The sequence below is a fragment of the Halichoerus grypus genome, chromosome 4 (genome assembly GCF_964656455.1).
Source record: "Halichoerus grypus chromosome 4, mHalGry1.hap1.1, whole genome shotgun sequence".
NCBI classification, from domain to species: Eukaryota; Metazoa; Chordata; class Mammalia; order Carnivora; family Phocidae; genus Halichoerus; species Halichoerus grypus.
Window position 1 is genome coordinate 92640428 of NC_135715.1, and position 20372 is coordinate 92660799.

General features: G+C 56.4%; 1 protein-coding gene across 1 annotated transcript in view; it reads right to left on the reverse strand.

The window, feature by feature from the left end:
* GLI2 (GLI family zinc finger 2) overlaps nt 1–20372 on the reverse strand; it is a 245633-nt gene that overhangs the window by 33381 nt on the left and 191880 nt on the right. The window contains exons 4-5 of the mRNA XM_078070664.1: nt 4869–5071; nt 1354–1539 (exon numbers count right to left, since the gene is read on the reverse strand). Of these exons, the coding sequence (XP_077926790.1) occupies nt 1354–1539; nt 4869–5071 (389 nt within the window). The remainder of the gene's footprint in view (nt 1–1353; nt 1540–4868; nt 5072–20372) is intronic.

Genomic DNA, 20372 nt, shown 5'->3' on the forward strand with positions numbered 1-20372 from the left:
GAGGGGTGCAGGGGCCCACCCTGAGCCACAGGCATCGGGACTTCCCTCTGGAGCCCGTCCCCATCCCCGCTCCACAGGCCCGAGTGCTCCCTACCATCAGGGAGTGGGAAAGCCCTCCCAGGCAGGGATGGAGGATAAATCTGCCGAAGCCACCTGCCTGCTCCTTGCTGGGGTCCTAGCTCCATGGCCCTGGATCCCTGGGTATCTCTGGGCTGGGCTCCAGCAACAGCAGGTGGAGTGGTGCTAACTGGGGGAGGTGGGCACTTAGCCTTTCCCCCCTCCTCCCTCCTCCAAGGGGGGAGCTCCATGCTGTCCCCAGGGGCTCATGGTCAGGCGGCCACAGGCACCCCTGTGAAATTAGGATAGTATTTGGTGGGAGGGGAAGTCTTGGTATATTATGGGCAACAAGAACTTTATCTACCCAGAACACTGGATCTCCCGCCTGCCACCGGGCCCTGCCTGCAGCCTCCAGCTCCATCACTGACAACCATCCTCTACTTGCTCAGGCCCAAGCCCCTGGTGTTGTCCCTGATGCCTTTCTTTCTTCCTAACTCTTCATCCGGTCTGGGAACAAATCTTGTGGCTCTATCTAAAACGTGATCACTTCTCCCCACCTCTACTAACTGGACCTCCTGCTTCCGCCTTGCCCCTAAACCTACTCTCAGATCAGCAGCCACAGTGGGATTCCTTTCAACAATAAGTCAGATCTCATTACTCCTCTGTCCAACCCCCTCCAGGGGCCCCATCATGCTCGAGCCAAACAAAGTCTTACCAAGCCCCGACCAGCCTGCACGACCAGCCCTGGAATTCTGGCTGCACCCTACTCCTGTCCCTCACTTATTGTGTGCCGGACATGCTGGCCTCCTGGGTTTTTCTGGAGCTCAGAGGGCACACAGCTGCCTCAGGCCCTTTGCACTTGCTATTTCCCCTGCCTGGATCCTTCTTCCCGCATATTTCTGTACTGCTCACCTCCTTCAATTCTTTGCTTGAATATCATTTTCCCAGGGAAGATTTCTCAATTTCTTCATTCAAGACTGCACCCCCACTCCACCCGGGGCTTCTTACCCCATTCTTGGCTTTGTTTGTCTCTCCCTACTGCGCTGTTAAGTTCCATGAAAGCAGAGATGAGCGTGTTTTGTTCCCTAGTCTGCAATTCCTGAAACACGTCCTGGCCTGCGATGACTCACTAAGTATTTGTGGGAGTTGCTCAGACTCAGTCCCCTGTGGACAGCAGTCATGGCAGGGATCCCAGATCCCCCCTTAGGGCTCCTCACCTCCAAAAGGAGCAGCAAGCTCCCTCCTCAGCCGCCATCTCCCTCCCGCTCCCTGCCCCCACCCGGGCCCAGCACTCACCATCCACTGGATTGAGGTAGTCGTGGAGATGGGGTGCACTGGCAGCACCCCCACTCTGCATCAGCAGGTCCCCGTAGGGTGCAGGGTGGCCCGCCATAAGGGTCATCTGGTGGTAATAGTCTGAGGGGTTGGTGCCTGAAGGGGGGAGGCCAAACAGTCCCCTCTCCTTGAGGTGCTCGTGGGCCACTGTGCGCAGGAGGGAGGGAGAGAGAGAGAAGCCGTCAGGATGTGGCCAAAAAAAAGAGAAACACGCACATGGCCTGAGTTGTGTCCCCCCTCTACCCCCCCAGTGCCTGCTGGTCGGTCCTCTGCCCCTGGGTCCCCTCCCCCCACTGAGCAGACAACGTGGGGGGGGCTGTGCTTCTGCTGATGGGGAACCAGAGCCCACATGCCCCCATTTCCTCAAAGCCGTAAACAAGTGCTCCCTCCTCCCCCTCCAGGCCCCGCAGGAGCCCAGAGCTGCAGGCCTACAGGGTCCACAGGCCAGCAGAGTCTTCAAAGGAAAAGAAGACGCAAACAAAGGCGCGGTGGTGGTCGACAGTTGGGCCAGGTCAGTCTGGCCTGAACACTCAAGGCGAGATCGCGGGGACCTGGCCAGATAAAGCTCCCGGCCTGGCCTGCAGCTGCAGAACCCGGGGCTGTCTGCCTCCAGCCCTGCATCCGGCCCTGCCCCTGCCCAGGCTCAGCCAGGAGGCAGGGAGGACGAACTCCGGAGCCTCCAGACGGGGCCTGGCACTCAGGGTGCCTCGGCACCTGGCTTGGAACCCAGCAAACCCATCGAGAGGTCTGGCTTTTACCAGCGGTGCAAAATTGGGAAGGGGCTCAGTTTTCCATCCATAAAATGGGGGGAATAATACTCGCTACTCAAGTTACTATGAGAAATGAGAGTGACAGCCAGTGTCATGCTGAGCACTTGCTGGGCGAGGGACTCACATTCATTCTCAGGGTCACTGTCCCCACACACTGTGAGCGGAGGGCCACCACTACCATCCTCCACTGGCAGATGAGGACTCTGGCGCTCTCTGCTATTAGTCTTGGCAAATAGCAAAGATCTCATATGCGCTGGGCAGAGAGAAGCCAGTCAATGTGAGCAGCCACCCCCCTCCTTCTCCTCCTCCCCTTCCCCTTCCCCTGCTGTATGCGCTAGAGAGGCCTGGCCTGCAACCAGGCTGATGCCCCACCCTGCCTGCCCTCTCCATGCCTGAAATGCCCTCCTGTCCCCCTCCTCCCTGAAGCCTTCCCTGGAGCGCCCGTTTGTCCTCAGAGCACACTACGGTCTGTCAGACATGGCCTCTGATGGCTGATGAACTTTCTGGGCCTCATGTGGGCAGGAGCTGGGGCTGGCACAGCTGTGTCGTGAGCCTGACATGCTGTCTCTATCCACTTGGGGGCTTGGTTCGGGGCCAGCGAGGACTCTGGGTATCAGGTATCAGGTCCATCCCCTGCGAAGGTCAGGGCCTTGCAAATTAGCCAAGTGCCCTCTGGTGCTGAACTCATGCCGCCTCTGTCAGGGGCTGGGGCTGGGATATGTGGCAGAGAGAGGAGCCCCAGCGATGCTTCTGTGGAAATCACGCATAGAATCAGTGCTCCACAAATGGAAGTCTCTTCTTCAAGGGCAGCCCGGTCTCACCGCTTAGCTCTTCACGGGCTACATCGCGGTCAGCTCAAACTACAGCGTCCTTGTCTTTTCTAGAGACATCTCTCAGGGCCCTCTGACCCCCGCCTCGGGAGGACTGCCACGTCCTGCCTCCTCCGTAGGAACCCCGTCACCATGCATATTAGTTTCCTTGGGCTGCTGTGACGAGTGAGGACAGACGTGGAGCCAACTGCTGTTCAAACAACAGAATTTCATCCTCTCACAGTCTGGAGGCCAGACCCTATGGCATCAAGGTATCGTAGGGCCAAGCTCCCTCCAGAGGCTCTAGGGGATCATCCGTCCTGTGCTCCTTCCAGCGCCTGGGGGTTGCCAGCTTCCTTGGCCTATGGCCACATCACTCTTATCTTTGCACTGTACTCCCATCTATGTCTCTTGTGAGGACACTTATCGTTGTATTTAAGGCCCATGCGGACATTCCCGGATGATCTCCTCACTTCAAAATCCCCAACTAAATCACATCTGCAAAGGCCTTTTTTTTCCAAACGAGGCCACATTCTCAGGTTCGGGGTATTAGGGTGTGGACACATCTTTCCCAGGGGCAGGCAGCCTCCAGCCCACGACACCACGTGCGAGCTTCAAGGTCAGGGCAGTATGTGGATCCTGGCCTGCATCCTCAAACTTTGGTCCAGCCCGGCGCTGGCCGGGTCATCAGGAAATGACGTTGAGAAGCCCAGGCCCACTTTCCGGAGTCGGTGGCTCAGTGTGGAGGCGGCGTGATCCTTCAGGGCACCCTCACTCGGCCAAGGCCACTCAGAAAACCCACACAGATTTCAGGATGATGAGCCCGATGCTTCAGGGAGATTTTCTGTCCATTCAGAGGCCAGAGTCCCTTTCCTTGTGAAACTCCAACCTGAGCCTCTCAGGTCCAGGGCTCGGCTCCAGCTCCTGGTCATAGCCACTAAGTGGGGGAGGGCACATTCCCCCTGGTGAGGACTGGAGGTGGTGACAAGGGACCCATTGGGATCATGTTTCCTGGAGCCTCTGCCCATGGGCTCTGGAGTGCAAATGTCTTCTAGAACTGCCTGGACCAAGAGGCACAATTTCAGTGGGCAGATTGAGAAGGTGCCCCCTGGTTGCCTTTTGAAAATTGCACTAGAAAGTGGCTACTGGGCACCGTGGGGGGTGGCATGGGACAGTGGGGTGGGAACATTTCCCAGGAAGACAGGATGGGCACGGCCAGCTCCCGAATGTGCTCACTACCATCCAGTTGAGTGTGTTCGTATATGTGTATCAGTGAGTGGGGATGGGGCTGGAAGTATTAAATTTTTTTTGAAGTATTAAATTTTAGACCTGAAAACCCTATCTGTATTATGTGACCTACCCTTTCTTGTCACAAATTAACTGGATGGGGTGACCATCTGATCTTTGAGCTGGGCCAATCAATTCTCTCTCAAGCATCTGAGCTGAGGGACACAAGTGAGCCCCCGGTGCTCATCCGTGGAGGCTTGGGGTGCCATTTGGAGGCCACGTGTTGACCTACAAGGGGCACATAAAGCAGATGCAGGCAGAAACCAGCCTGGCTCTGCCTTCCGGCTGCTCTGGGGGCCCAGGTGACACCTCGATCCAACACCCCCTTTGCTTAACCAGAAGCAGATTTTGGTTTATTGCCTTAATACCTTATCATTATTATATATAATTTGCATGCAAAAGGGTGCTTCTGAACAGCTCTTTAATGAGCACAAAAACCAATGTTCCGCGGATCCTCTTGGCTTTCCCCATTCATTTATGGAAAAACCCATTGTTCAGGGTGGTGGGGATGAATGTCAACTTGCTCACTATCCCAGGGGCTGGGGGGCTGGGGAGTCAACAGTGTTAAAGTTAGCGGCATGGTTCCCCCAGCACCCCAAGCTCTACTCACCATCAGCGGGGCTGAGACCCCGGGCTGCAGAGATCGCGGGGAGCGTGGGGCTGCTGTGCATGGCACGGAGGTAATGCTCCATGTGGGGGCTCACGTATGGGTGGGGGGCGTTGAAGGGGGACTCCCCAGGGCCGGCGGGGTGTGGGGAAAGCCGGATCAACGAGATGTCGGAGATAACAGGGCTGCCACTCAGGGCAGGAGGCCTGCAGAGACAAAGGAGCGGGGTCAGAAGGCATGGCCTGTTGCAGAAGGACGTGTGTGCAGGGAGCCCTGCCGAGCAGTGGGCGCGGGCACCCTTCATGTGTCCGAATGCTCATACGTTAGCCAGTGCACGCAGGCTGAAGGCGCCTACAGGCTGCTGGGGCCGCCCGCTGGTCTGGTGTTGGCGATGAAGTGTTCGGCACACACGGTCGGACTTGCGGGACCACAGGCTCACTGGGCCACATGCATGTGCCGAGCTTTCCTAGGGCCTGCAGGAGGCTGGACAAATGGCAGCAACACAGATCTTTGTTAAATGAACAGAGACATGCCTTCTACATGAATGAAAAACAGAAAACACTAGTACCGGGGCAAGATGCAAAGAGCTCGTATTCCTAACAGAATGGAAAGAAGGAGAGGGATCGGGAGAGGCCCCGAAAGTAGAGAATTTGGGGTTTAGTTGGACAGTCGCTGCTGTGGACTGGCTGGGAAGGAACAGAGCAGGATTCAAGAAGAGCTCTCAAATGATGAGCCGTAACTAAGATTCTAGAATGTTCCTTTAGCTCTCCTTACATGGAATTCCTTCTGATGCCAACAGAGCCTGCCTTCTCAGATGCCCACCAGCGGTCAGGCATGAACCTGGCCTGGTCCCTGTGGCCCGAGCTGGCACTGCTGCAGCCCACCCCCATGTCCCCTGCTCAGCCTTCAAGGGGGCACCGGCTCCAGTCAGCACAACGATGGGGCCCTTACTCTAGGCCTGCCCACTCGGAGTCTCCAAGCAGCTGTTAGCATGGTAGCGCTGGGGTGTTCTGAGGTCATCTACCCCAAAACCTGCCCATTAGAGAAAAATCGGGCTTTAGAGGAGACGTAGCTATGAAACCACAGCTAAGTCACTGCGGACCAGATTCACCAAAATATAATTTTCATTTTTCAGAAAACGGGGTCTCTCTGTGATCCGATGTAGTGCCAAGAAAAGAGTTTCAGACAAACCTGCATTAGGATATCAGCCGTTACCAGCTCAGTCACGCTGAGCAAGCCATTTAACCTCTGCTGAGTCTCAGTTTCTTCAACTGTAAAACGGAGATAATAGTGCCTTTTTCCTGGGGCTGCCTTGAAGAGGAAAGTCCCCCAAATGGTGCGTGAGACACAGTGGTCCGTTAATAGCCCAGAGCTCTTATTACAGCATTAGCGCCATACTTGGAGGGCAAAACCCAGATGTGCCCGGGAGGCCCTCCACACCGCCCCACGGGAGTGACCTTGGATGTGGGCAAGGGCAGCGTTAGAATACTTCAGAGCGGGGATGGTTTGTCCACCGGCTGGAGCGAACCAGAGAGCATTACTGCTTATGTGGGAGAGTGCTCGAAACCCGTGCCCGCCACACGGGGCGTGCCAGGACCCAAACAGGTGACATCCAGATGTTTCTACATCTGGGTTTCACAAACTCCCCGCTTGGAGGATGTGAGCATTCTGCTACATTTCCTTCTCGCTTTTGCAGATGTGATTGCAATGTGCGTGCAGATCCAACGAGCCTGCCAGGCCGCTCTTCCACACTGCTGTGCTTTTGTGCACACGGAGTCTTGGGCTCGAGGGCCTTCCCGCGTCCTCTACCTTGTCAGGCAAACCCCTTCTCCGCCCTGTAAGCCCAGGGGAGGGAGCGGCTTCGGTGACACCTTCCCTGGAGCCCCTTGTCCTTGCACGAGCTCTCGGCGCCTTCCTCCCTGCTACCTCTGGGAGGTGCCTGCTTCTGGTCTGAGGTTGACGGGTCCATCTCCCAGGTAACTGGGCTCTGTCTGAGGTACCTCTACACACTACCACCTGGCAGGTAGTGAACTAGCATCCCCCAGAGGGATTTTCAAAAGCAGTGATGGCCACACGTTTGTTTCCAGCCACTGAGCTTGGCACAAGGGAGTCTTTGGGATAAGTCATGCGTCATAGCCCCAAGCTGCTCTCACTCACAGGCCGCCCTTCGAGGCCAGCCCACCTGGAGGGAACTGCATTCAGCGCAAGGGGCTTCAGGGACGGCTTTGCTCTAGGCAGGGGCGCTATGTGTCCCAGCGTAGGTGGGGGGAACAGAACCAGACTAATTCACCTACTCACCAAGGGTCTGTCTCGCTACCTCGGGCATGCTGACCGGGGCAGGATGGACACTCATGTTCCTACAACAAGACAGGTGTTCTATGAAGACAATACTCGGAGAATATCACCCATGGGCCGGGCCTGTGGGGCAGGGAGGAGACCTCTGTCTGACTCCTGGGCACAGATCTGGGATTGAAAGTAAAACTTCCGGAAGGCTGAGCATACTTCAAAAAACACAGAGTGTTCTGGAGAACAGTGTGAGGCACCTCTTGTCCTCAGATCCCTTAGTCGTCCCCCGAACACTCGAGGTAGGGTGGGTTCCCAGGGCCTACAGGACACTGGCCAGGGTTGTGGTCACTGAAGCCAGTGGCCCTAAGTGGCCTGCCCAAGCTTCTCTGGCACCAGGGTCTCCCTGTAGGGCACACTGATAACAGCTGAGGCCTCATGAGACAAACCAGTGACTACATGGGGAGTTAAAGGAACACATTTAGGGCCCACAGAAGCCCTGGTATGTCCAAGGGGACCCCCACTCCACTGGCCAGATGAGTGTCCAAAGCAGGAGGCTGGAGACGTGTTGTCATGGCAACAAGCACACCACCGCGGGGGCTGCCCTGGCGGGGGCTGGACTCCAACCCAACCTAGCAGTTGGGCCTGGACGGACCCGCATGGAGGAACTGGGACGTTTGTCTTCATACCTCAGTTATCACCCTTCAGGCGAGTGAACTCTGCGGCTCTCTTCCCATCACAGGTCACCAGGGGAACAGGGAGCTCATTCTTCCAGCGCACCCCAGGCCCTGTCTCAGACCCTGGGCTCAGAGTGGAGCCTCTGGAGCTCCTGGCAGGGGCGTCCAGCTGGCCTCCAAGGAAGCATGGGCTGCGTGTCCATCTGGAATATTTGTGAAAACTCTGACACCAACAATCGCCCGGGAGGACTCAGGGTCCAGAGAGGGAAGTCGCGCCTCCAGGCTGTGTGGCCAGAGAGAGACACAGGCCAAGACTCAACCAGAGTCTGCCTCATTCCCCGGCTGGTGCTCCCCTCAGCCCAGGGGCCGCCCCACCCCCACAGAGAACACCGCGAAGGCCTCCCTGTTTCCCTGGGCGCGGAGCTGAGAGAGGCCACCGCCTCCGGACCAAAGCAGATTCCATAGGGATGGCTGGTGAGACAGGCCAGCTCCCGGGGCTGATTAGGAGTACACGGAACAGCCCCTTGCTCTTCCCAGCGCCAGGAATGCCGGCACTGCTAGGCCTGGGAGCTGTGGGAGCGAGGCCGGCAGAGCCTATCATGAAGGCACAACCAAATGCTCTTCTTTCATAAGCAGAGCAGGCCTGGATTCTGGAGGCCGTACGGGGGGGACCCAGGGCCCGGAAGCAGTGGGGCGGGGCTGGCATCTGGGCACCGCCTGTGCCTTCGGAAGCACCGGTTCTCCTGCGAACCCTGATCTTTCCCACCTAGCTGGGTGGCCTCGGCCAGCATGCTGCCCCTCTCCGGTGCCTCCCAGGGTGGGGCACATGCAGGGGGTTAGCGAGCATTAACCCCCTTCCCTTCTGTTCTCTGCAACAAGTCAACTCGGGGGTGGAGCATCTACTGACCAGGACACCCAGTACCCAGGACAACAGGAGCTTCAGCCAACACAGCTGTGGATGACTATCCAGACACCTCCTCCGGGAAGGCTAATCTCAATAAAAAAGTCACCAAGAAGGCGCTTCATGCCCATTTTACAGATGAGGACACAGCCTGTGAGGCTAGGTCCCTCCTTGCCCAAGGGCACTCAGATAGCAGGTAGCGGGACCACCACCGACCCAGGTGGGTCTGGGCCCCAGCCTATGCTGTGCCTGCCCTCCCCGGGCAGAGAAGTGGGTGCTCCTGATGACTGTGGTTTCCCATGAGCAGGGCTCGGCGGGGGCGCAGGGTCAGGCAAGGCAACACCTGAGAGCAGAACAGCTTTCTCCCCACTCTGTTTCAGCTTCCTTTCCACTCCCGCTCCATCACCACGCACAAGCCAATCCAGCTCTCAGGAGGGAGTTGGAACCTCTCCCTCCCACTCTGTTGTCAATGACTGATAAGGATCCAGGGGGCACAAATGTTCCAAGAGGTTATCATTTTGACAGACCAAACCAAGCAAAAGGAATGAATCTAAAATGGCAGAATTCCAAGCATCATTAATGCACATGGGGGAGCAGGGAGCTCCCCAGCAGCCCCGACCATCACACCAACTCTGCCAACATTCAAGGCAGGTCCTTCTGGGAACAGGGCTCCTCTTGGGTCCATCCTAGGGCCCAGCAGAAAGTTCCATGCATGCTGGGTGCTGCCGGTGCTCATGAGCTGACCCCAGGAAAGATGTCTGCTGGTGAAATCTGAGCCAGCACTTCAGGCTGACCCCCAGCTACCCCTTCCCTTTCTTCTTGCATGTCCACACCACTGGCCGTGGGGGCCCAACCCAGGTCTCGGCTGTGGCCTGTCCTGGCCTTGAATTCCGGCAACTGGGCAGAGACTCGAGGAGGTAGCCTTGAGGGTGAGAGGAGGGGCCAACTGCGTGAGCTCATTTTAAGAGATGCTCACGTTCTCCTCTGTCGTATGCATGCATGTACACTCACACACCTGCCGGCTGCCATCAACTGGACTGGCCAAGCCAGCCTTGCTGCCAACAGCTTCCCTTGTTCGTTACCCTTATGCATTGCTTTTTCCCCTGCGGTCCGACTCTGAGCTCATCTGAGCCTGATTCTACCATCCTTGGTCTGTTGGTTCATATTCCTGACAAAGTCGTCCTGGGCGCTTGCTCTGGGCCCAGGACCTACACAGAGCTCAGAGCCCAAGAGGCAGACCCACAGGTCAGGTAAGCATCGGGCAGTTTTATAAAGGCCCCGCTCAGAGGAAAAAAAATGATCTAACTCTGCATGTAAGCATAAAGGAAAGCTTCTCAGAGGAGGTGACATTTGGGCTGGGTTCTGAAGGATCAATAGGAGTTTGTGAGAAAGTGTATGACACTAAGAAAGGAAGCAGCATGCACAAAGAAAGGCTGATGTATAAGGATATGTGTGTGCAAAGGCTATGCCTGGATGGGGGAGCAGAGCACTTGGGGCTGGATCTATATTGGACCCACTTCATTTCTTCTCCAGGGGCTAGGGACCATGTGACCTGAGCCCAGCTGATCAGCGCATTCCATGTTCCCGGGTACTGTGATCATTTCAGAGATGGGCATATGCCTAAGACAGCAGCTTTGGCTGGACTCTTTGGGGAAGAAGGGTTCTCTGTCCACACGAGTTGCTATGCAGGTAGGATGCAAGCCTGGAGCTGCCAGGGACCATAAGGGAAGAGGCCAAGACTGAAGATGATACAGAGTGTCAGAGCTGGAAGATGTGGGCTCCGGTTCTTGAATTGAGCCCCTAGTACAGATCCTGCTTCACTGGAAGTTAGTTGCGTTGGCCTTTTCATTCATCTGAGCCAATACACTTGTTTGTTTGAGCTGAGTTTTTCTATTATAGGCAACTGCCAAGGCAAGCCTTAACGAACACAGCCTCTCCCTGCCCAGAGCGATCTGGGGCCCAGCATTCTGCAAGGCAGATCGGAGCCATTGTTCCCGGGGCCTGCCCACGTCCCCGCCCGCAGGACTGAAGGAGAGGGTCCAGGTGATCTGCCTGGGGCCGCTGAGGCTGCTGAGGGCAGCTGTGGGGGCCCTTCCATGTGTGGGCGTGAGGCAGAAGCAGGGGGCTCTGGGTAAGAGTAATGGCCACCTGCCTCCACGTGTGCGGGTGTGTGCGCGCTCGTGCACGTGCGAGCACTTTGGGGACGGGCAGCAGTGGCCTGTGGCAGGGCCCAGCTTCCTGGGCAGTCGAGGGCTCCTGCGCTTCCTCCTAGTAGGGGCGCTGGCCGCATGGCCGGGCCAGCCTCCTCCTCCCGGAAGGCTGCAGGCAGGGCCACGAAAGGGCCTCTCCGGAGCAGCATCTTTCCTCGACCTTCCCCTCCCTTCCCTATCGGGAGGGGGGCCTGGCCCAGCCCCTGGGCAAGATTTCAGGGCCAGGCCCAAAGACCAGGATGGTAGGCAAGGGGAGAGAGGACCGAGAGAATGGGCCGAGCCAGCGGCGACCTCACTGGCCGGTGGCTGTTCCGGACTCACGCGCCGCTGCGGCAGGGAAGCTGCGGCCCCCGGGGTGGTCAGCCTCCGCCGGACGCCGACGGCACGCAGCACATGCAACTCTGCAAGGCAGGTTTCGGTGCAGAGGGAAACCGCGGTGCAAGGCGGTAAGCGAGACTTGCCCAAGGCTGCAGAGCTCTAAGTGGCAGCGAGGAATGGAAGCTGGCCTTTCTGCCTCCACCAGGCAGGTGCGGCGCTTGGACATCCCCCGCGGTCCACCCAAAGGCAAGCTTCTGCCTCCGCTGTCTCTGCCCTCGACAGGTTCAGCTCGGTGTCCCTTTGCGGACATCCCCTCCACTGGCCCTCCTGCCCACCCTAGCTGGGGTGGGGTGCAGGCTGAGGGGAGCCGATCACACCTGCGGCCAGAGCCTGGGCTTCCTGGGTCTGAATGATGGCTCTGTCACTTACGGGGGGCCTCAGGTGTGCTCTCCGCCCGGAGCCTCTGCATCCTGGCTTGTGGGATGGGGCGGTGGAGCCTGCCTGAGGGCGGTGGTGGGACGGCATGGGCTCCGTGGGCAGTGCAGCCCCAGGTGCCCAGTAGACGCCCACCCGGTGCTCCCCATGTCCTTTCTCAGATTTAATGGATGAGCAAAGAGAAGACTTGCAGAGTGTGGAGTGGACCCAGCCCAGTCTTTCAACATCAGGTCCTGGCCCCTTCCTCACGTGCTGGCTCAAGATTTCTGGAGGCAGATGAAAGGCAAAGCCATGGCCATGAGAACCTCACACAGCCACAGGTGCCTCAGCACCAAAGTGGCTGGGCCCGAGCCAGCACGCCTGCGCTCTCGGCTATGGGCGCCATCCCGGGGAGCTAGTAGGATGCGGATGTGGCCTTCGAGGGTGTACGGCTCCCGCAGGGCTGGAGGGGTAAGACTGCTTGATGGGAGGAGCAGGGAGGGCATCTGACCCCCAGTGCAGCCTGAGCCGGGCGCAGGGGCAGGAACCAACGCGCTCCTTACCGCGGTGAGAGGCAGGGAGGAAGTGCAGGGTTGGGGCCCCGGTACCCCACCCATGGTGCTGTTTGGAGAGGCAGAACAATGCAGAGCTGAGGGGTGCTGACTCATCCAGACTCAGCATGAGCCACTGGGGCAGACTCTCTCACCTGGGGGGCCAGGAGCCAGAAGCAAGCACCCTTGGCAACCCAGAGAGGCTCCTGATGGCTTTGTTCTAAGACCTTCTGTGCAGGTCAGTCGGGCCGGAAATGGGCAGGAATGGACACTTTGCATCCCATTTCACAGACAGCACTACTGAGACCCAAAGCAGCAAGGGCACAGCGATGGTGAGCTCGGCGGCACAGCTGGACTGAACCCAGGACCCAGTGTTATCATGGCCTGGTCTAGGGGCCTTTGCTGAGGATGAGAAAGGGGGGCTCCAGTCACTTGGGGCTGCAGGCCTACAAACCTCAGCTCGGACCTGCTTCTTGGGGTGACCGAAGGCCTCAGTGGCACCAGGAGCTATCCTGCATAGTCACGCCCCTGCCTCTCTCACTCACACACCGTATGCCACTCATGGCTTCCGCTCGGGTTCTGGGCAGGTGCCACACCCACTCCTCCAGTCAGGTCCTGTCCCTGACCCCAGCTAACCCTCAACATCTCCTTCAGAAGGTTGCTCCAGAAGCCTCCCAACCCCACGTGGAGGTCGGGGCTCCCGTGAGACGCGCCTAAGGAGGACGGCTCCTTCCCTGGACCCTGAGCCCGTCCATCCTGGCCAAGCACGGGGCACCTGCCATGAGGCGCTCACTCGGGGCCTGTCTCCCCCTTGAACGGGCAGCCAGGGAGCAAGCTCCGGGTCCACAGCTCCTGCTCACTTGCTCTCCCCACACCCGCTCCCGTGCCCACCAGGTGCTCAGGGAGCATGCTCCACGTGTGGCCACTGCACGAATGACTGGAAGAATGAGCGAATGAAGCAGTGAGTATGTCCAGCGTGCAGGCACTGCGGCAGGACGCCTGGGTTCCAGCTCAGCTCTCTCCTAGCTGTGTGGCTTGGAGCAATTCACACGCCTCTCTGAACCTGTGAGCTTAGCTACAACAAGCAATCGCAATGGTGCTCTTACAAATATGTAGTGGGAAGCAGAGGGGAGGCAAGTATGGCAGGCTGACCTTGACCTCTCAAAGATGCATCCGTGTCCTTCCTGATCCCTTGTTAATACTACTATATTAGGAAAAAAGAAAGGACTTGGCAGATGTGATTAAGGTAAGAATGCTGAGATGAGGAGATTATGGATTATCAGGGGGATCCTCAACGCCAGAGCAAGTGTCCTTATAAAAGAGAGGCAGAGGGACACAGAAGGGGAGGAGGCTGTGTAACCATGGGGACGCAGGCTGGAGGGATGTGGCCACAAGCCAAGGAATGATGGCAGGGGCAAGGGATGGCTTCCCCCCTAGATCCTGCAGAGGAAGCAACCTCTGCAGTATTGATCCAACAGTATTGATTTTAGACTCCTGATCTCCAAAACTGTGAGGGAATATATTCCTGTTGTTTCGAGCCACTGAGTTTCGTGGCAACTTGCTGGGAGCTAATCCAGTATGCACAGCATATTGTGCTGGTGTGGAGGAGGCCCTTGGGAGGGACTGACATCACCATCATTATTACAGTTGCCTTTCTTCTGAGACCATCAACTCTTAGGGAGCAGGGCCTGTGTGTTACTCCTTGGAGTGGCCTAGCCAGGGAGATGCTCCACCAGCGGCAAGCTGGCAGGGAAGGAGGGAGTCCCCTCCACGCTGGGAGGGCTTCTGAGCATGCTCGCAGGGCTCTGGAGCGTGCCTTCCCCCCTGCTGCCCGGATTACACGGTCACTGGCTCCCCATAGCTGAACGCGCCCTGCACACAGCCCTGACACGCCAACCCCTCCCGCCCCAGGGACCGCTGGCTCGCATGTCCTCATCCTGCCTTTGGGCTGAGATGCTACCACCCACCAGGATCACAGGGCCATGGGTGGAGTCAGAGGGCTCAGAGTGGGGAGGCGGTGACCCCTCTGCTGTTGCCCAGCTGCTCGGGGCCTGGCACCCACTTTCTCAGAAACACTAGGCAGTTGGCCTTGGGCCCGCTGATCAGCTAGAGGGGAAATAAATACCCTGAAGCTGGCCTTCCTGCTCTGAGCTATTCTCCTCCTCAAACTGGGGCTCCTTAGCACCAGGCCTGGCTGAGCAGGGCAGGCATGTGTCTGTTTTCTCCAGGGCATCCCGGAAGGGCAAGGTCAGTGCCCGCTGCCCTAGGCTTACTAGCGGATAGGGTTCCAAGGATCTCCTCTGGGCAGAGTTCAATCTCTTCGGCGAGGGTTTTGTTTGTTGGTTTGGGTTTTGTTTTTCAGTTTTCTGTTTGTTTGGTTGGTTTGGGGTATGTGAAACTGTACGTTGGCAAGCTTGCTCACCACGCCTTCCATATATTAATTTTAAAAGTTCCAGAAATCAAGCCCCTTTCAACATGCACCAAAGGGGTTTGCAACTGGAAAGAGATGTACACTGAATTCTTTTGGAAAGCACCGGAGAACCGCGCCTCTCCAAATCAGAGCCCAATTCATTTTTTTTTGCGACCATCGGCATGTTCCTATGCATCTGGGCTGCACTCTGCCCACGTGGGGAGGCTCTGTAAATCAGCAAGAAGGCTCACTGTAAACAGGGCCTGGGACCACAGCATCCAGCCATTCGCTGATTTGTTTGTGTGTTCAAGCATTATTCCCTCGGTCGGTCGGCCAACGTTCACTGAGCGTGGGCCCTGAGGGAATCAGGTGGGGAGCTGGGGGTCTGAGGAAGACTCAGTGAGCACCCCACCCCTAGGAATTCAAAAACTCGACTGACAAGTGCTGCGCCAGGTGTGTCTGGGTCAACTCCGACTTTCCCAGGGCTCACCTTAAACCCATACTCGCACAGATCCCAGCAGAGTACGTCAATTGCCATGAGGCTGCGGTGATGACAAGCTGTTAGGGTGATGATCCTGGGGGAGTACCCCAGATCCAGCCACGAGTTCAGGAAATCACAGCCCCCTGAGCCTATAGTTCACCTCAGTGCCTTGACGGAATCATGGGTCTGGGACCTCTGGGGTCATGGAGGAGAGTGGACACTAATTGTAGCCTACAAAGAGTATACAAGGTACCAGAGCAGAAAGAAGGGTGGGAGGGAAAGAATTCATTCGCTCCGTTGGGGGCAATCTGAGAAGGCTTCCTGCAGGAGGTGGCATCTGAAACTGTGTCTCAACTCTTATCGAGAAATGGAAAGGAGGCAGTTGAGTGGTGCAGGCCTGGTGTTCCGAGGCAGGAGGACAGCTGAACAAAGAGCAGGTCATATCGGGGAATAGCTACCAGAGTCCAGGAGCTGAAAGGCAGACCACACAGCTGATGGGAGAGGAATGTGTGGGAAAAACCTTAAGGAAATGTCGATAACCTGCCCTGGGTTATACAAGGAATTTCTCTTCATCCAGACACTTCACTGTGGGAGTGAAGAAAACAAACACAAACTGAGAGAGGATATCTGCAACACAGATAACTAATTATGGAACGAGTGGCCTTCATATATAAAAAGCTTGTTCACATCAATATGAAAAAGGCAACTCCATACAGAAATGAGCAAAATAACTCCAAAGGCACTTCGCAAGCAGGAAACATTACTGGCCAATAAACACAGGAAAGGATGCTCAGCCTCATCAGTAATCAGGGAAATAGAAAATCCAAATCACAGGAGATACCAAAATTGAGGCAACCATTTAAACGTTGCTGACATTACCCTGGTAGCAAGGATGTGGAGTGAGCCGAGCCCTCAAGCCCTGCTGGTGGCAAAACCAGCCAAGCAAAAGTCTGGCAACATCTGGGGGTAAAATGTGAATAACCCATGACTCAGCAATTTCACTCCTGGACACGCATTTACTCTAAGGAACAGCCAGCTGTCCAGGGGACCCGGAGGACGGTACGAGAGCGTTCACTGCAATAATGTTCAGAATCGCCAAAACACAGGCACATCCCAGATGCCTGTCAATACAGACTGCCCCAGAGTAGTGAGAATTCATGAATAAGAGTCTCAGGCATTGACAGGTGAATCTCTGGAACATAATTTGACCCATGACAGTAGTTTCCCAACGAATCCGTTTGCAATGATTCTGTTTATACCCAGCCCACAGAGCAAAACTAAACAATGTGTTGTTAGGGGAGTCAGACATAAGGTGGAACTGTCATGGATGTAAGAGGATGAGAAACTCCAAATCCCAGAGCTTGGCGGGAGGGGGAGCCCCTGGGGCAGGACCATGGTGACCCCAAACGTGCCGGCATGTCCCCAATCCTTAGGCAGGGCAGGGAATGACCGTGTATGATATCATTACTCTTTATATCTTAAGCATGCTTCCGCTCTTCCTTTTGTGTGTCTTCAATAGTAAATGAGCCTAAAGCTTAAAGAGGAGGGCTGGCTTCTGGTTCGAAGTTGGCTGAGTGGACGGGGGGCTCTGTGGTGGGGAGCGGAGCGACCGCAGGGTTGGTCGTGAACTTGTGCGGGCTGCCGGGAAGCCTTTGGGGGCTCAGTAGTTGTCTCCCTGCCACCTAGTGGGCTCCTCTTGGCTTCCCCATCCGTCTGCTGCCCAGGCTCCCTGCTGGCCAGCCCCAGCCCATCCGACAGGCCTGCTCTGCGGCCGACACACGTCTTTATACACAGGCAGTCCATTCGACCCTCCGCTCACCCCGTTCCCATTACAGACCCGCACACTCCAGCAGACCTAGCCGAGCGCCAACTTTCAGCTGTCACTCCCTACCAGAGCCATAATAAAGAAATCACTGTTTTCAGCTGACAAAGAGCAGATTTCTTACTAAGTAAACACTGATGTTTTGGTAGGGAAATTAGGTTATAAAACTGCGCCTACAAAGGAGGCCATACACATGGACTTGGTTAAGATCTAGCCACACAGGCAAGAGGGGTTAATTCAATTGCCCACCCTTTATCACATTTTTGTCCCTTTGGAACAGAAGGATAGGAAGGTTATGGGCTTTTTCAAGTATAAAAACTAAAAAAGCATAAAAGACAAGAGGGAAGTATCAAGGAGACTTTTTTTCCTAGCAAAGTGATGACTTGCACAGCGCTGGGGTGGGGGAGAGACCTTGGATGTGAGCCATGTGTTGGGGGTGGTGAGGCAGGAACACAGCTGGCCCCGGGGAAGAGGCCCTGGGGGAACCAGGCCCGGATTAGGCCCTCTCCAAGTGACCTGTGGTGTGGGTTAACCTCTGGGGATGGGAGGCCTTTGTCTGTAAGAACAGCCAACCTTGGCTGAGCACAGCTGAGCCGAAGCTTCCAGAAAGTCACGGCTCTATGGGGACTGTCCTATCACAGGGCAAATGCAAGGGGGGTGGACCCGGAGCCATGGAAGGAATGAGACATGTGGTCTCGGGGCAGGAGGAGCCTTCAGGAAAAGGAGGGGTTTCATTACACTGCCCTCGGGGTCTGGGTTTAAGCCATGAGAAAAGTCCAGGGAGGCGGGTGGGCTACACACAGGGAAACTCCTCCACAGTGAGAATTCAACTCTGGCCTCGCCTGCCAAAGCGGTTGTGGAATTTCCTTTCCTGGATGCCTGTCAAAACGAGATGGATAATCTCAAATAGTTTAGATAAAAGTCTTCTTAGAGGTGGGTGTGCGGCCAATTTTTACCAAACTTTTGAGTCCATTAGTGAGTGCACTGGAAAGGGCTCCTCTTCATACTGGCATCTGTGTCGGCCTGGGAGTGGAGGCCCCGCACTGGAACAGGGGCAACCCCAAGAAGACCGTGGAGCCCCACGGCAGGCTGGGGCGAGGGGTGGGATCGGGAGAGACAGGCCTCCCATGCCTTCCTCCTGGTAAACGTTTCCCATTCCTGGGTTCCTAGTGTCCCGGGCTTCCCCGCCCCCTTTCTAGCACACCACTCTGTAACTGCCCCATTTCTCCTCCTTCCCCTCCAAGACCATAAGATATGTGTGGGCAGCAAGGCTGGGCCTCCTTGGGCCTGGATCCCCAACACCTGGCCCGAGGCTGGCCCCTCCTAGGCACGGGGTGGTTGACGTCAGAGGAATAAGCACTAAGAACTTCCCCATCTGAGTTAAGCAACAGCTAAACTTGACTTGCTTGGGCAGGGCAGGTCAAGTTCATGTGTCAGAAACGCAGCTCCCGGCAGGAGAGCATGGGAGAAGGGGCTCCCACGGTGCCCAGCGTATTTCTTCATCTCCGTGGGCACCAGGGCAAGTAAGCGACGCAGCAGTGCTAACCGCAGCAAGCCTCGGGGGCAGGGCACTGCTCAAGAATCCCCTCAACAGGTGTTGACTAAGGCTGGCAGGAGTGACCTCCAGCGACAGCCCCTGGGACATGGTAAATCCAGCAGCCAGGAACCAGGCTGAATGAATGCATTCTGGGCCCTGGCATCAGCTTCCACCCAGAGTGGACACCCCAGACATGTGCACTGGGAGAGGACCCCACCTCAAAGGCCAATCTATCCCAAAACTGAAATTTTACTCTTAGTGATTATTTCCTTTGGATTGATCATTGTTCCGTTCCCCTGTCTGCCAGCAGGGATAACCGCCTGTAGCCCTAAGACTTGCAAGGAGATGCCACTTCCTCTCCAAGGACAATCATGGCACAGAGAAAAGCTCAGGATTAAGCATCACTTCTCACTTACTGAGTGATCTTGGGAAGTTCTTAAATTCTGGGAACCTCTAGTTTTCTGCTGTATGAAATGGGGAGAATATCACCTACCTTACAGGGTGCTGGGGGGACTGGATATGATGCCATTTGCCCAGCACCCAGCAGGGTGCCTGGAATGAAATGTGAGTTTACTTCTGGTCTCGACACAAGGGTGAAAAGAGCAAATCACTGTCCGGTGCTCACTACGTAGCAGGGGCTGTTCTATGTGCTTTATACATACTCCCTCACCTTATCCTCAAAACCACCCCATGGGTTACTCTTGTATCCCCATTTTAGAGATAGGGAAGCCAAGGCTCGTGGGATGTTAAACTGCCAGCCCAAGGACATAGAGGGTATAAATAGCATAGGTAGGATTTGAACCCTGGCCCTACCCCATTCTGCCCACATCCTGGGGGTGTGGGATGGGCTATGCCAAGGTGATGGGGGCCCAGTGGGACAGGAGAAGAACCAGAAAGACCACCTCTCAACTTTGCAGGACCTTCCCACCAGGAAGCCCCTCCCCACACCTGCTTTGCATGCCCTCCCCCACTGCAGACCCGCCTCATTTCTGCACATCAAGATTTGCTTCACTCCCGGGGCCCCTCCTGCCCTGGGCTGACCACACGGGCTCTCTCCAAAGCCCAGAGCCAGGCAGTTCCTCTTCTGCGAGGGGCTGGCATTCAGCACTGATCAAAGAGCAGGCCGGTTTATCAGACACGCTCCTCATTAAACTTTTACAGGCCAGATTCCATTATAAATGAGCTGTCTGTCCCACACCGCAGAGCACGTTCCCAGAGCTGGGAATCTGAAGACCTCGGAGCCGGGAGAGTCTTTAGCAGAAGGGTCAGTGCAGAGAGGGGCCCTCTAGGGTTAAACTGCCCGGGTTCCAGTCACAGCTTTGCTACTTACTAGGAGGATGTTGCTAGCGAAAGCAGGCAACCGCACTGTGCCTCAGTTTCTCCACTTAGCAAGTGGGAGTGACGAAGCTGCCTTCCTCATAGGGTGCTGATAAGGGTTAAGTGGTATAATCCAGAGGGCTGGCCCCGGGCTGCTGGGACTGCACCTCAGTTAGCCTGGCCCCAGCATCCGGCTGCCCACAGGGGTCTCAAAGGCACACTTACATCACCATGAGCCAAGGCTCCACACCTATTTGCCACCCAGTCCTCAGACAGCTAAGGGAGGAGGGCCAGCTGCCCTACAAACTCCCTAGTCCCAGAGTTCTCTGGGCTCCGTGTCTCCCCGCTCCCTAGCTGCTCTGAAGTACTGGTCAGCTACAGCAGGTTTAAAGGAGCACCCACTGGGGGCGCCTGGGAGGCTCAGTCGTTAAGCGTCTGCCTTCGGCTCAGGTCATGATCCCAGGGTCCTGGGATCGAGCCCCGCATCGGGCTCCCTGCTCCGCGGGAAGCCTGCTTCTCCCTCTGCCCCTGCCCCTGCTTGTGTTCCCTCTCTCGCTGTCTCTCTCTCTGTCAATTAAATAAATAA